Below are 15,092 nucleotides of genomic sequence, written 5' to 3'. Positions count from 1 at the left end.
TGGTTGTGGTTCTAAAGCCTGGGATCCTAGCAAGATGAACAGGTGGTGATTAGACTGTTTGCTCATCTGGGAGTGTTGGAAGGTAACCCCTAGGGAGGAAATAGTGAAAAGCATGTAGTGGGCTCTCAGGAATAGCTGTTGTTTCAGGCAAAAGGAGTACACCTTTAATATGTCATGCAAGACTGACAGGTAAGAAGGGGGGTTTTGATAGGAAGGAGAAAAAAGAAAATAATTAAGATATGTATATTATCTTGATTGTGGGGATGGTATAGGTGTTTTCATATGTCCACACTCCTCAAATGGTACACATTAGATGTGTGCAGTTCTTTTCATATCAATTGTACCTCAATAAAGCTGTTAAAAATAAATAAAATAGGGACTTCCCTGGCGGTCCAGCGGTTAAGACTCTGCGCTTCCAATGCAGGGGACGTGGGTTCGATCTCTGGTCGGGGAACTAAGGTCCCACATGCCACTCGGTGCGGCCAAATAAATAAATAAAATAAAATTATGGAGGACAACATGCAGGAAATTTTAAAAAGGAATTGGGGAAAAAAAAGATACAGCCTGTGACCTTAAAAAGAGAAAATTCAGTAGGGAAGACGAGTACCCACATGACAAAAATGTGTTATAATAGGAGGGGAAAAAAAAAAAGGGAAAATCTAGGACTTTTGGAACCAAGAAACTGGCATTGCTTCCTGGAGGACAGGGTGAAAAAAATGAGAAATGCAAGTTGTTCAAAGAAGTCCAGGTAAATTAAGTACATGTTCATTAGCTATAATCATCACCCTGTCTGGATCTGTCTAGAGCGTATGGGAAACAGACAGGTCTGTGTGAGGTTCTGCAAATTATGCAGTAAGCATCCTGCGAAGTGAAATATCTCTGTTGTCAGAGGACTGAACTGGTGCATTTCTTTGTATCTCTGCAGGAAGGAGCCCAGTGCAAGACGACAGAGACCATGCCAAGCGAGGAGGGCATTCCTGAGTGAGTGGGGTGCTGGAGTGCAAGTAGGGTGAGGCCAGCAGGCTGGTGAAGCCCAGCAGATTGAGAAGGGCACCCACACGGGGCAGGGCATGCCTGTTGTGGGGTATCGGAAACTGGACTGCGGTAAGGAGGGTTCTGACATGGGTAGAAGCTCTGACACAGGGTCAGACCCAAGCAGAGTGAGAAGGACATTTACAAAGGAGCAAAGGTGGCCATTGCCATGGACAACTGGGTACCTGCAAGGATCCAATATGTAAATCTATGAAGGATAACAGGAGCCAGGTTTCTCAGTATTGGATAAGGGGATTGCAAATATGGAAAGGCAGAACACTAGAACAAACCTTACAATATTGGAATTGGAAACAGAAGTATTTCTGTAAACTCATGGTTTTTCCATATGCATAGATAAATTTAGAATTAAAGATACATGTAAATGTGTGTACATGTATGTACATATATATATACATATATTCCCGAACTCTGTCCACTGTGATGATCCTAAAGTAGTCACCCCCAAAGCCCAGATGTAGTGCCCATGTCTTATTTTCTAAATACCATTATCCAATGTATTATCTATGTATGGTGATAGATGGTAACTAGAATTATTGTGGTGATTATTTTGTAATGTATAGAAATATTGAATTGTTGTGTTATGCACCAAGAAATAATATAGTGTTGTAGGTCAATTATACTTCAAAACCAAACAGGCGAACAAACAAACAAACAAACTCATAGCAAAAGAGAGCAGAGGCAAGAGGTTGGGGAAGAGGGAATTGGATGAAAGTGGTCAAAAGGTACAAACTTCCAGTTATAACATGAACAAGTACTGGGCATGTCATGTACAACATGATGAATATAATTAACATTGCTCTGTGTTATGTACGAAAGTTAAGAGAGTAAATCCTAGAAGTTCTCATCACAAGGAAAAAAAATTTTCTTCTATTTCGTATCTATGTGAAATGATGGATGTTCATTAAACTTATTGTGATAATCGTTTCATGATGTATGTAAATCAAATAAGTATGCCGTACACCTTAAACTTACACAGTGCTGTATGTCAATTATATCTCAATAAAACTGGAAGAAAAAACACACAAAAATAAATAAATACCATAATCCACTCAAAGGAACCAGGACTTTGCAGAAACAACTGATACCAAGACAGAGACAGGGAAAGTACAAGATGAGACTTGGATGTCTTCTTGTGCCATGAAGGAAGGAAATACTCAAAGAATGATGGAGACCCTGACAGGAAGGAAGGTTTAAGAAGGGAAACAATTTCCCTATTTCCATATCTCCTTTGGATAATACTTGATACACACTGAAAAATTATTATTCTATACCTATCCTTTAAAATTAAAGGAAAAAATAGTACCAAAAGCTCACCTCATGCCAGGCAAATTAATTTTTAGCATTTACATTTCAGCCTTGTATCCTAACTTCCATAAAGCCGCCAGTAAAAATATACTAACAGCAACCATACCACATTTGGAACACATTTTTTAAATGGTTAGATTGACTCATTACATATGGTCTCTTACTATTTTCCATTATATTCGTTTATGCATTTGTTCATTAAATAAGCATGTATTAAGTACCTGCAAAGTGTTGAGTATAGTTAGATGAGCTGAGGACACTGGGAGGTCCCGGCACATCAGCCTGGTAAACGGCGGGGGGGAGTTTACCCTAACTGGCTCATGCTGTTTCAGACTTGGACAGAGGCTCGGAGACCATTATTTCAGACTCTCCCCTCATCCAGGTTTCGTGGATGAAGAAATGAGAAGGTGAGAAGATGAAATGATTGAGCCATCTAAAAGCCAATTATATTTTAACCTTCCTAAACTACACACTTTAAAACTCTCCAAACTATACATTATCTGAAAAACCTGATTTATTGCTCCTATAAGTCTAGTAGCATTTTGAGGATGAGAACATTGTCTTTTTCACAAATGCTTGTTGAGCTAATTAAAATAGTCTATGTGCTCCGTGAGGGTCTGTTTTACTCCCTTCTCTATTCCTAGTCCTTGAACAATACCTGGCATATATAGTACATGTTCAACAAACACTTATTGAAAAATATTTTTAAAAAAGAAGAATATGCTAAGCAAGTGTGTATATGGTGGTGGTAGTTGGCGATGTTTCGCCAGCACGTGATACGGTGCTTCAGATGTCTCCTTGCCTGTGTATTTCCCTGCCTTAAACGTCTCTGCTTCATCCCTACCCATCATCTCTGCTCTCAGTGCTCTATCAGGAAGACTGGGGTCCCATGACTGAGATGAGGTTAACGTGCCTCTTTGACCCCTATGAGGAGCTGTGACTTTACTGAAACTCCTGGCTAGAACGGAGCGGGGTGGGGGCGGGGAGGGAAGGTGTGTGGACAGTTGAGAGCACTAAGGTCCACTGCACGTGGCACCTGCCCAACCTCAGTAGCAGTGCTCCATATTCAGGCTCAGCGACCCAAGGAGGTGAGATGCTCCCTGGGGATACAGGTTGCAGCATATTCCTCTTGTATTCCCCTCAGCACCCACTGAGGGGTGCTTCCTATCTAGTTAGCCCCGAATTCCTGGGTCTTAAAATGACATACAGCTGGTTCCAGGGAGGGGCTCTGACGACCTGCGCAAGGCAGCCTGTCTGAGTTAAATCAGGATGAGGCTGGAAGGGGATGGTCCCGCATCCCCGAGAGGCAGCAGGGGAGGATATCTGCCCAAAGTGGTGAGGAAGGGATGTGTGTATGAGGGAGGAGGCGGCGCTAGGCAGTAGAAAAAGGGAGGAAAAACCCAGTTATTTGTTGGGCGTGGGGAGCTAATTGCAAACAAAGCAGCTGAGAAACCTCCTTGGGAAGCTGGGGCTTGGTGGCAGGTCTCTTCCTCTGCCCCTGCCTCTGTACACCCAGTCCTGACAAGACAGCCCCGACTCACCTCTGCAGGTGCTGGCACAGGGCATGAGAGGGAAAGAGGGAACGTGAGCTGCAGAAACTAACAGGGCCGTGACTCCCCAAGCAAATCCCCTTCAGGACCAGGGAAACACACTCAGAGGACTGGGACCTGGCAGGGAGACACCGGGTCCCATCCTGTCTGAGCTGAGGAGGGCTCCAGGCCCCTCTGCTGTGTGGTCCTTTGTCTCCTTGGAGCAGGGGAGTCCTGGGAACAGGTGGGACAGCTTTGTCCTTGAACTTCAAGTTTTTTTCATGGAGCTGCCTCATGACACTCTCTGAATGTAGTTTCTTGCTCCCAGAGGCCCTTTGGACACTGGAATTACCCAGACCCCAAAACACCTGGTGACAGTGTTGGGGAGCAATGGGACCCTAAAGTATGAACGACATCCGGGACGAAATTCTATATACTGCTATACACAGAATGCTGAGAAGTCACTGGAGCTCCTGTTTTTCTAACAATAAGCCTCATCCAGATTGAGAAATCAGTCCAAGACGGGAGAGCCATGGGCTAATCCCAACCCTCTGACTGTAGGCCCCCCTAAGACCTCTTATTGCCTTTCTGTCTTGGTCCAGGACAGAAGAACTGAGTTTTCCATTTGGCCACAAGGGGGCACTGTGACTCTCCTGAGATTCAGGGAGAAGAGGAAGGGTCGAGAGAACTCCCTGGATGGGAGAGCGTTGAGAGAGGGTCTGGGTTTGTTCACAACACAGGAGAATGTGGTTTTGCGGAGGCTGTGAGTCCGTGCTGAAATGTTAGGGGTTAAACACAGCCTATTGGCTTTGTGTTGATCTGCAGGGGTTTTTTTTTTTCCCCTTATTAACAGGAGGTACTTTTATTTTTTTTTAAACATCTTTATTGGAGTATAATTGCTTTATAACAAAGTGAATCAGTTATACATATACCTATGTTCCCATATCTCTTCCCTCTTGCGTCTCCCTCCCTCCCACCCTCCCTATCCCACCCCTCTAGGTGGTCACAAAGCACCGAGCTGATCGCCCTGTGCTATGCAGCTGCTTCCCACTAGCTAGCTGTTTTACATTTGAAAGTGTATATATGTCCATGCCACTCTCACTTTATCACAGCTTACCCTTCCCCCTCCCCATATCCTCAGGTCCATTCTCTAGTAGCTCTGTGTCTTTATTCCCGTCTTGCCCCTAGGTTCTTCATGACCTTTTTTTTTTTTCTTAGATTCTATATATATGTGTTAGCATACAGTATTTTTCTCTTTCTGACTTACTTCACTCTGTATGACAGACTCTAGGTATATCCACCTCACTACAGTTTTGTTTCCTTTTATGGCTGAATAATATTCCATTGTATATATGTGCCACATCTTCTTTATCCATTCATCTGTTGATGGACACTTAGGTTGCTTCCATGTCCTGGCTATTGTAAATAGAGTTGCAAAGAACATTTTGGTACATGACTCTTTTTGAATTATGGGAGCCTTAGCATGTGGGTTCATTGTTACCGTGCTTGGTCTTTCCAGGGTCTCCGTGGGAATCACAGCATATGCACCAATGTCTCTCACTCTAACTGGGTCTGTATGCCAATGTCTTCCAGCTGAGTGTCCTCTGAAATCTCTGCTCAGTTCTATAGCCTTCCAGAACCTTCTAGAGTCCCACCCTGTGTAGACACAACTGGCCAAGAAAAAAGGTAATTTCCCTTCATGTATTCTTGGGGCTCCCATAACCCAAATCCCAGCTGTCTTGGAATCAGTTATGTCTTTTCTATATATCTTCGAGGAGCATATACGATTACTATTTGATAATGGGCAGTGTTTGAATTTACCTACATGTTTACCATTCCACTTCGTCACTATTTGTTCTTGCAAAGCAGACTGTCCTTAGATCATTTTCTTTCTTTGGTCACATCCCTAATTCAGATACTTTAAACTCACCTTTCACCCCACTCCTTGCTTTGGGAAATGCTTACGTTAGCTAATGTTCTCAGGGCAATCGAGCTTTTCACTTTTACTCATTCAGGGTTTTAGTTTAAATTCCATTGCTTTTTGTCATCTGTGAAATTTTGCATATGTATTGACAGCCTAACAATGCAATAAAATTTTTATTCATATTTTTCTGTTTTCTTGTAGAAGGGCCAATCAGTGTCTTCTTACTACAGGGAATGGCCATCATAATAATGTTAATAGTAACAATGTTGGCCTTTTAACTAGGGTTAATTTTTGGTTCTTATCTAAGAATGGAATATCTCCAACTGCAGTGGATTTAAGGTCCATCATATATGTAACCTGTTCAGGAGGAGAATATCCAACCCACTTTGCTTAAATTCTAACCCATATACCCTTATATTTTTTTGTTTCATGGGCCACAGTGAAACATCTGATAAAATTTATTACATTAGAAAAATATGAGTATTTTCTTCCTGACCCAGCACATCCCTGGTTTAAAAAACATTTCACTTATCAACTCTTGACTTTACACATGGATAAATACCCTCCCTAGTCCCAACATAGATTTATATAGATTCTTGTTACTCCAACTTGGTAATAAATATCTAATATAACAATAAACAAATGTTATATTTAGCAACTATAGATCATTTCAGTCTTGTGTTTATTCATATCTTCAAATTTTCTAGAATGAAAACTCAATACTGGTATAACAGTATGTTTTAAGAAAATGGATGATATTCCAATAAGTAAGTGGACAAAAGGTGTAAGCGATTTATAGTGTGAAGTAGGAAAGACTCATGGTGGATCACGCAAGCTAGTCCCAGATTGGAAAACTGTCTGTGGATCGGATGGGCCTGGTTTGGTTTCTAACATTTTGGAAATGCACGGGGCTTTGGAGATCATTTGCATTCAGTCCCCATGTTGTAATAGCTGAGGAAATATGCTATCACATTCATGAAGTGATTGAAATACTGGACACACTTCTCAAACTTCATGTAAGCTACATTTGATTCCCTGGTGGTTGTCTGTGACTCTACTGAATGACCCACGACAGTAGAATTCTGGGGGTGAACGTGTTGAAGTTTTGTGCCTGTTCCTAGCTGTTGCTCAGTGAGTATTTGTTGAACAAATCAAGATGGTCTATAAGCTCCACAGGCGCTGGGGTAGTATCTGCAAGGCTGCATTTTGTTCATTCCTAAGAATCCAGACATAACCAATCTCCATTGAGTAAAAATTGAATGTCCTAGATAAGTGGATGAATGGTATTGTTGCCGACTGTTTTGGTTGTTTCAGGTGCTTCTTTCTTCTTCATGATTTCCTGGAGTTTCGTACCCATCACAGCTGCTCCGGGTCTGTGGAGTGAGTGAGGGATCTGGGCTGCCGAGGCAGGCTGGTAAGAGGCCTGTGATCTGGGAAATGCGCAGCTTTGGCCACAAGGCGGAGCTGTGGCTCCACTGAGACCGCCGAGACTGGGGTGGGGGAGGGGCTGGGAGTGAGTAGAGGGAGGGCGTGAGGAGGGGAGCAGGGCATTGAGGCTTCATGCTTACATCAGTTGCGTGCATCGTTTGCAGACTTCTCAAAGATACTAAACTGAAGTTATTTTCAAATCGATTTCCGTTTGTCTTGCACCGGACGTCTTGCGCTCTTTTACTTGGGGCAACTTGTTTGCTTTAAGCCCAGCCAAGCCCTGCACCCTCAATACAGGGCCAGAGAGTGGCTTATTCCTTGTTATGGCCCCCTCTCAGCACTCTTCCCAATGTCTGGTTCCTGGCTGGCATCACAGTCGTGCTTTTTTTTTTCTTTTTTTTTGCGGTACGCGGGCCTCTCACTGTTGTGGCCTCTCCCGTTGCGGAGCACAGGCTCCGGACGCGCAGGCTCCGCGGCCATGGCTCACGGGCCCGACCGCTCCGCGGCATGTGGGATCTTCCCGGACCGGGGCACGAACCCGTGTCCCCTGAATCGGCAGGCGGACTCTCAACCACTGCGCCACCAGGGAAGCCCCACAGTCGTGCCTTTTTAATGATGGGCATTGGTACAGAAAAGGACCACAGCCTTCCAATCTTCCTCCCTCCATGCAGCTGGGCAAAGGGGCTCCAGCAAGCTTAGACACTGAGGGAAAGGACGTTTTAAGTGTTGTCCTGCCTCGGACTGAGCAGGGGAGGAAGGAGATCTCTTCAAGGGGGTATGGTCTGTTGCTGAGAGGGGCTCTTGAAAGGGAGAGGGGACAGAGGGAGAATCTATATAATGAGGAGGGCAGCTAATAGCAAAAGAGCAACTGTCAGAGGACTATCAGCCCAGTCCATTCAAATCTACCTTCTATAAAAATCTATGTAAGGCATAAAAGGGGAAGGAAGAAACATCGCTTGGGGCTGGGGAAACTGACAAGGACACTGACGTCACAGGCAAAAGCACCAACCAAGGCCAAGGAGACCAGAGGCCACCCCCCACCCCCGGGGCATCCTAGTTACATGATGCCACTTCGACCCTGACACCGCCATGGGCTGCGGGCTGTTCTGCTGTGCGGTCCTCTGTCTTGTGGGAGCAGGTGAGTCGTGCGTTCACATGGGCTGCCCCCAGACCCCCAACAATTTCCCTGCGGCTGCATCAACACCTCCCCTTCTGGGCTTTGTCTGAATTTTGTCCCTTTCTCCCAGCAGCCTCCGCGGACACGAAAATAACTCAGATACCAAAATACCTAATCATGGAAACTAGAAATAAGAAATCTTTGAAATGTGAACAACGTCTGGGACACAATTCTATGTACTGGTATCAACAGAGAGCTCAGAAGCCGCCGGAGCTCATGTTCATCTACAACTACAAGGAACTTGCTAGCAATGAGACTGTTCCAAGCCGCTTCCGGCCTGAATGCCCAGACAGCTCCCACATCTACCTGCACGTGGACACCCTGAAACTGGAAGACTCCGCCCTGTATCTCTGCGCCAGCAGCGAAGACACAGCCCTGCAGAGCCAACTCCTTCCTGTGCACAAACCTCCAGGGGCCAGCCAGGAAGCTAGGGGGCCAGCCAAGGCACTGTTTGCCACTTCCCATTAGACCCTAGACAGAAAGCCCAGACCACAATACTGCCCGCAGGTTCATGGGGCACGGCAGGGCTCAGATCCCCACAGACACCAGCAGTCTGTGCCGGCTCGTCCTGACCAAGATGGTGCCTCTGGGTGAATAGAGGACAGACGTCCAAGTTTAAGTCGTCCCAAGCATTTTCCAATTGGCTGGCGCCCCTGGGAAGTCTTTCATGAGACACTTGACCTTCTGGCCGCAGCAGTACTACTAATCCTCCTTCTAAAAGGTGTCTTTCTCTGACTTCCCCTTCCATCCAAGTTAGACCCTGGATCTCAGCCCAGATCCCAGCTCCAACTATGCTCAGACCTTTTTCAAAGCACCTCATTCCCTCACCAGGGTCTCCAGCCGTTCCTGCCCGAGGACCACGGATCCCCCATCCCGTTGGGATTCCTATTCTCTAGTTCACTCCGCCGGCTGCACGTTCAGGGGCTCAGCCCCTCGCTGGCTTCTCTTCCACTCCAGCCTTAACACTTTCAGGCTTGCTTTTTTTCCCTTCTGTCTCTGTAACCCTAGCTCTTCCGGTCTTTGCCTCCTGTATTATCAGCCATAGAGTCCGACGCGCTTGGATCGTGGCTTACAGCGGGCAGTGAGGAGTGATGGGCTCCTGACATTTCAGAGCAGGACTTTGTACCCGGGGCTGAACCCTGTATCTTCCGGCTCTGCTCCTTGTAACGGCTCTCTGGGCTGCACAACCCAGCAGCCGAGGGCTGACAAAGCCCTGCGTCCTGGAGGGTCAGCTGTCTGCATGTGCACCAAGGCTCCCTCCTCTCTCCTGCAGAGAATGCTCCAGGGACCGGGAGACCCCCAACAGAGCCTCAAACCATAATACCCAAGTCGACCCCTGTGGCGACTCTCTATTCTTCGTCTTTAGAGTGGGGGGTTTTTTTTCACCCGAGTGTGACTCTGCCCTGTCAACTGGTTAAGAGATAAACACATCCCCATCTACTATTTTAATGCTTTCTTTGTCGTGAAATAAACAAGCCTGCTGTAAAGTGGATGGTTTGGTTTAAGGTTTCATAGGGATCCTCTAAACAAATGCCTGCACGCCAGGACTCACACCCTACACGGGCCCAGAGGATAGGAAGGATGCCGCCCTGTGAGGAAGTGCGTTGCTTGGAGCTCGGCAGGTACCTGACTTCTGAGCTTCTTCTTTTCAGGAACCGAGGATTCCCTGTTGCCGAGGCTGTGGCCTCCCAGGGCTGAGCAGCACGGAGCTTTGGGGAATCAGAGAAGGACTTCCAGGCAAGGGTCCCAGGACTGGAGACCCCGCAAAGGACAGTAAGAGACCCAGCCTTTGGGAAACGGGTGTGAGAAAGATGTGTCTCTCTGTCTCCACCAAATCCATATTCTATAATCTGGCTCGTCTGTTCTCCGATTTCTCTCTTTCCCACCCAAGGCTAGACCCCGAGCCCCAGCCTGATCAAAGCTCCGAATCTGCACAGACGCTTGCTCTCCACCCCTCAGGCAGTCAGCGGGCCCTGCGCCCCTCAGTTCAGAGCCAGCGCACTGGGCTGGGTGCTTGCTTTCTCGTCCACTCTCCTTCCCTTGCTCTGAAATGTCATTTTAGGTTTCAGGTCTCAACTTCTCACTAGATTTACTCTCCACACTGACACTTGTAGGGTTATTTTTTGTTTTCGTTTGATCTCTTCGCTCCCAACATTTTAATCATCAGGCTCAGAATTATGACACACAGAGTCCACGCCTCGGGACGGCGGCTCTCAATTGGCCATTAGAGAGGGGAGCGGGTCCCGCCTGTCTGTCTGGGTCTTCATACCTGGCCTCCCTGTCCTGAAGCTTGTATTCTCCCAGGGTCCCTCTGCAGCTGCAGTTTTTCACTCGGGGCGTGGGAGCCTGAACGCTGCAGGGCACACGGGGCTGAGCCTCAGAGCATCACGTATCCACGTTGGCACGAGGCACTTGTGCGGGCACTCCTGAGTCTGTGGGTGCTGCCCAAGACTAGGACATCGCCACAGAGTCTCCTCGCTTGGGCTGCTAAAGGCCTGACGCCCCACTGGGGAGACCTCAGCCCTGCCCCGCCCCTGCCGTGCACCACAGGTTCTGCTGGGTGATCGTTTGTCTCCTGGGGGTATGTGGAAAACTCCCATCCTATTCCCTTGACCTAAGGCCAGTTCCAGACTTTTGCCTCATTCTCTTTGTGGACTCTGTCCTCCCACAGGACGCATAGAATCTGGTGCCAGCCAAAGCCCTTGCCACTATGTCACAGGGATGGGACGGAATGTGACTCTGGGATGTGGTCCTGTGCCCCGTTGTTTGTACCTCTTCTGGTACCAACAGACCCCAGGAAAGGGCATGGGGTTTCTGATGTCCATCTATAACAAAGTGTCTTCAGAGAAGGCGGACTTTTTGAAGGATCCCTTCTCAGCTGAGATGCCTGATGGCGTGTGCCTCACTCTGAAGACCCAGCCTGCACAGCTGGGGGACTCGGCCCTGTGCCTCTGTGCCAGCAGCTCAGCCACGGCCTTGCAGAGACACTTCCTGCCCTTCCACCAACGCTACAGCTTCGCTGCTCTCCCCAGGCTCTCAGCCTCCCTGCCCTGCCCAAGGCGGGTGGGGGATGTGTGGTGGCACTGCAGCTGCTCCCCAGTAGCAAAGGTCAAAATTAACTTTAATTTGCAGAAAAGGAAATATCGCACAGGATATCTGGGGCTGTGGTATTTGGGAAAGGTTCCCAGACGCCACAGAATGTGGCCGGGGACCCCAACGATGGGACAGCTGTAGCCAGTGAGTGACCTGGGGAGCCTACAGAGAAACCTGTGTATTCTCTTTTGGTCTCTGTGTTATTTCCTATTTAGCAAAACATGCCTTCCTTCCATCTCTGAGTGGAGGTTGGCTTACTGGAGAGGAGGGGAGGGGTTTGCATGGGGATACCCAGGAGCCCCAACTGGGAACTTTCCAGAAGTTGAAGGATCTCAACGCCAGAGCCTAGTACCGGTAGGAGAGGGGTGTTCTGGGACAGTAGGCAGCTGAGGCAAAGCACCTCAGGACCCTGCCAGCCAGGACAGAGAGGTTCTTTGGGGAAGAGTGGTTGCCCCTGTGAATGTGATCTCATGCTCTTGGGCCAGCAGGGATCCAGGCCAACAAGAAGGTCACCGCAGAGGACACACTGGGCAAGAGCAAACGCCCACAGAACTTCCCGTGCCCGCAACTGGCGTGAACTTCTCACTCTGGGCATGATGGACGAAGATAGGACTGACTTCTCAGAGGCTAAGACCTGAAGGTTCCTGAGCAACTGGCTGGAGGGATGATGCAGAGAATACTTCACAAGGGAGATACTGGACGTCCCATTAATAAGGCAGGTGGACCTCAAGTATTCAGTTAGAGAAATAAATTGGTACTCTTGTGCTAGTGAATTAAGTATTTTGTATTGGTTACACACTTTTCTTTCTTTTTCTTTCTTCCCTCCCTCCCTCCCTCAATTCCTTCCTTTCTTTCTTTCTTTCTTTCTCTCTCTCTCCCTCCCCCTTCCTTCCCTCCCTCCCTCCTTCCCTCCCCCCTTCCCCTTTCCTTCCTTCCTTCCCTCTTTCCTTTCAACAAAAGTTTCCTCACCCCAAGACATGGGAAGTATGGCTAGTGCATCGCAGGGACCCCATGCGTCTCAGAGGAAGAATCAATCACAGGGTCATGTATGATGAGGGGTCAGCCTACCCCAAAGAAATCTCCTTCATGTTATGAAATCACCAGTTCCTCTAGAAAAGATGTGCTGGGGCTACTAAGACAGAAACACCATAGAGAGAACATGCAAAATGAGGAGGAGATGTATAGTCTCATATTGTTAGGGGAGTGAAAGTGGTGCTGTTAATAATTACCCTTGAACAACAAGGTGAGACCTATACTTACCCCACCTGTGTCCCAAACGTGGGCTTCATCTCAAGAGTCCTGAACAGGAAGAGGCTTCAGGCTTGGGCAAACAGCTGTGGCTAATGGGAGAAATGTCTGCTAAGAGCGGTGGTCATGGTGGCTCGTGGGGTTTTGCTGGTGGATCTCCCTAACAGGGTGGCCCAGAGTGAAGGGGCGCCTACCCTTCCTCCCTGAGGGACCACTAGTGGCTGAGCACGTGCCCCCCTTTTCGCCCCACATTCTGACCCCTGGAAGCAGCAGACAGGGCTGGTTTTCCAGGCAGCTGGGAAGAAACACAAGCCCCTGAGGCAACCTGAAAGACAGTGGCCCGAAGGGTCAACCCCTGCTGGGTTCAGCTTAAGGTGATTCACAAACAATAAACCCTGGGGATCCTTAGGAATTCATACGGAATCAAGCCGTTGGGTAAGGCTGGACTTTCTGGTAATGTGGGTACTTAGGGCTCAGAGCTAGCACATTTTGTATATTTGTGAATATGTGACCTTCCTGTGTAATGTAAAAAATTAATAAACAGAAGCCCCAATTAAATAGAGTTGGGAGACCAGGAGGTGGAGCTCTCCAGCCCTGTGATGGTAGCAGAGCCCAAGAGAAAGAAAAAGATTCCTCTTCTTTCCTGGCAACGACTCAGTCAGTGAAAATCCTTGGACCCTTTTTTACTGCAGACCTCCCATCTTCCTTTTCCTGTCTGTAAAATGTGCAGGAACTTGCATGTGGCTTGCCATGGTTGCAGAAAAGCCGTGAGTCAGGTTTCTTCAATGTCTTACCAAGGGATAGAGCCGGGGAGACAGACTCTGAGAGAGCTCTGAGAAACTGCTCTGAAAGGCACTGGCGGGGGGACGTGAGCGTATCTGTGATTTTGGCAAAGGGTACCTGCAACCAAGCTCACATCTCGGTAGAAGGCTGCCGCTGGTCACAAGGAACAGACACCTTAGTTCATTGTTTTAGTGCTTTTCTAAGTATGGGAAGATGCAAGAATCCAGGTTCTTGAGAATTTCTCCTGAAAATATCTATCTGAAGGCCTGTTCTGCCAGTTTTCCCGGAGCACAGAGGGCCCCATTCCTGATCTTTGCTAGGAAGGTGAGTTTCAGTTTGTGTTGGAAAAGAAGTAGAAGCGGGGGAAGGGACGTCAATACGGTGATTCGGAAGGGTCGTGATTAGTGCTGCATTCAGCTGGGAAACACCGCACGGGAAACCGGGAGGGCTCCGGAGAGGGTGCTGGTGAGACATCCAGGAAATTACCGGAAACTTTCCTGCCCCAGCTGACGATGTAAACACTTCCAATTTATTAAGAGGAGGCACTGTGGTTCCACTGAACCGCAGGATGCTGTGGGGAGGGGCAGAAAGAGCTGCACAAAGTGAGGAGTTCAGAAAGCTTTGTACTTTTGTCGGGCAGATCGGTTGCCAATCTTGAGCCACTGCAAGAAAACGAGCAGAGCTCTCTGTAGACAGTGGGAAATGCTTCAAAACTGGGAAGAGAAGTAGACAGGGAGGGAGTTTGAAGGAGCATACTGGGTACCCAGGGGCAAGTGTATACAGAGGAGTAATAGCCTCAAAGGAAGATCAGAGAAGCTAGGGCATGAGCGAAGTCCCCAAACCCAGTTTCACGGAGCATGGCCCTACTTTAGAAAAGAGAAAGAGACAATGACTAATTTTGAGCCACATAAGAGGGGATTCTGGGCTTGGAGGACCTGTAAGAGTTCTGATGTCCCAGGAAGACCTGGCTATCAGATCGTGAAGAGGCTCAGAGAGCCAGTTCTCACCTATGAACACCACTGGGCAGGGGGTCGCCCCTCCCTCCTTGACCTGCCCTGGGTGCCAGGCTTCTCTGATTTGTGGCCTCTTGTGTCTTGGGAGCAGGCAAGTCCAGAAAACAGGAGGGAAACTCCTGATATGGGTTTCCCAATTCCAGATCCTTGTTATTTCCTTCATCTGCTTCCTTGTCTCTATCGTAGCTTACATATCCTTTTCGATCAAAACCCATGGATGCTCAGGTCAAACAGATACCAAGATCCTTATGGAGATGGAAAAGAAACTGATCTTTGAACAGTCTTAGACAATGCACCCTTTTGCCTTGCGCTGGTATTGGCAAGACTCGGGACTGGGACTTAGCCTGATCCGTTAGTCAGAGAGAGCAAACCTTACGGTCCCTGGAGTATTTGAAGGTTACTGGTCTCAAAAAGATAGATGTTCCCCCCGACAATGGGGTTAGCCACCACCAGCCGGAAGTCTCCGCACTTCTGTGTCAGCTGGGATGCCACAGGGCTGCAGAGTCACAGGCACTCAGTTCTGAGAAGGAACAAGGTGG

At 47.9% G+C, this 15,092-nt stretch overlaps 2 gene segments (V, D, J or C); both read left to right on the top strand.

Moving 5' to 3' along the window:
- Positions 1 to 15,092, top strand: part of LOC116759201 — a 204,509-nt gene that overhangs the window by 37,835 nt on the left and 151,582 nt on the right. The window contains 1 exon segment of the C gene segment in view: positions 198 to 201. Within this exon segment, the coding sequence occupies positions 198 to 201 (4 nt within the window).
- On the top strand, positions 8,292 to 10,056 carry LOC116759207. The segment is given in 2 exon segments: positions 8,292 to 8,377; positions 8,490 to 10,056. Coding segments are annotated over 2 exon segments (444 nt in total).

This window comes from Phocoena sinus, chromosome 9, assembly GCF_008692025.1.
Source record: "Phocoena sinus isolate mPhoSin1 chromosome 9, mPhoSin1.pri, whole genome shotgun sequence".
Classification (NCBI taxonomy): domain Eukaryota; kingdom Metazoa; phylum Chordata; class Mammalia; order Artiodactyla; family Phocoenidae; genus Phocoena; species Phocoena sinus.
This window is presented reverse-complemented; position numbering and strand designations above follow the sequence as displayed.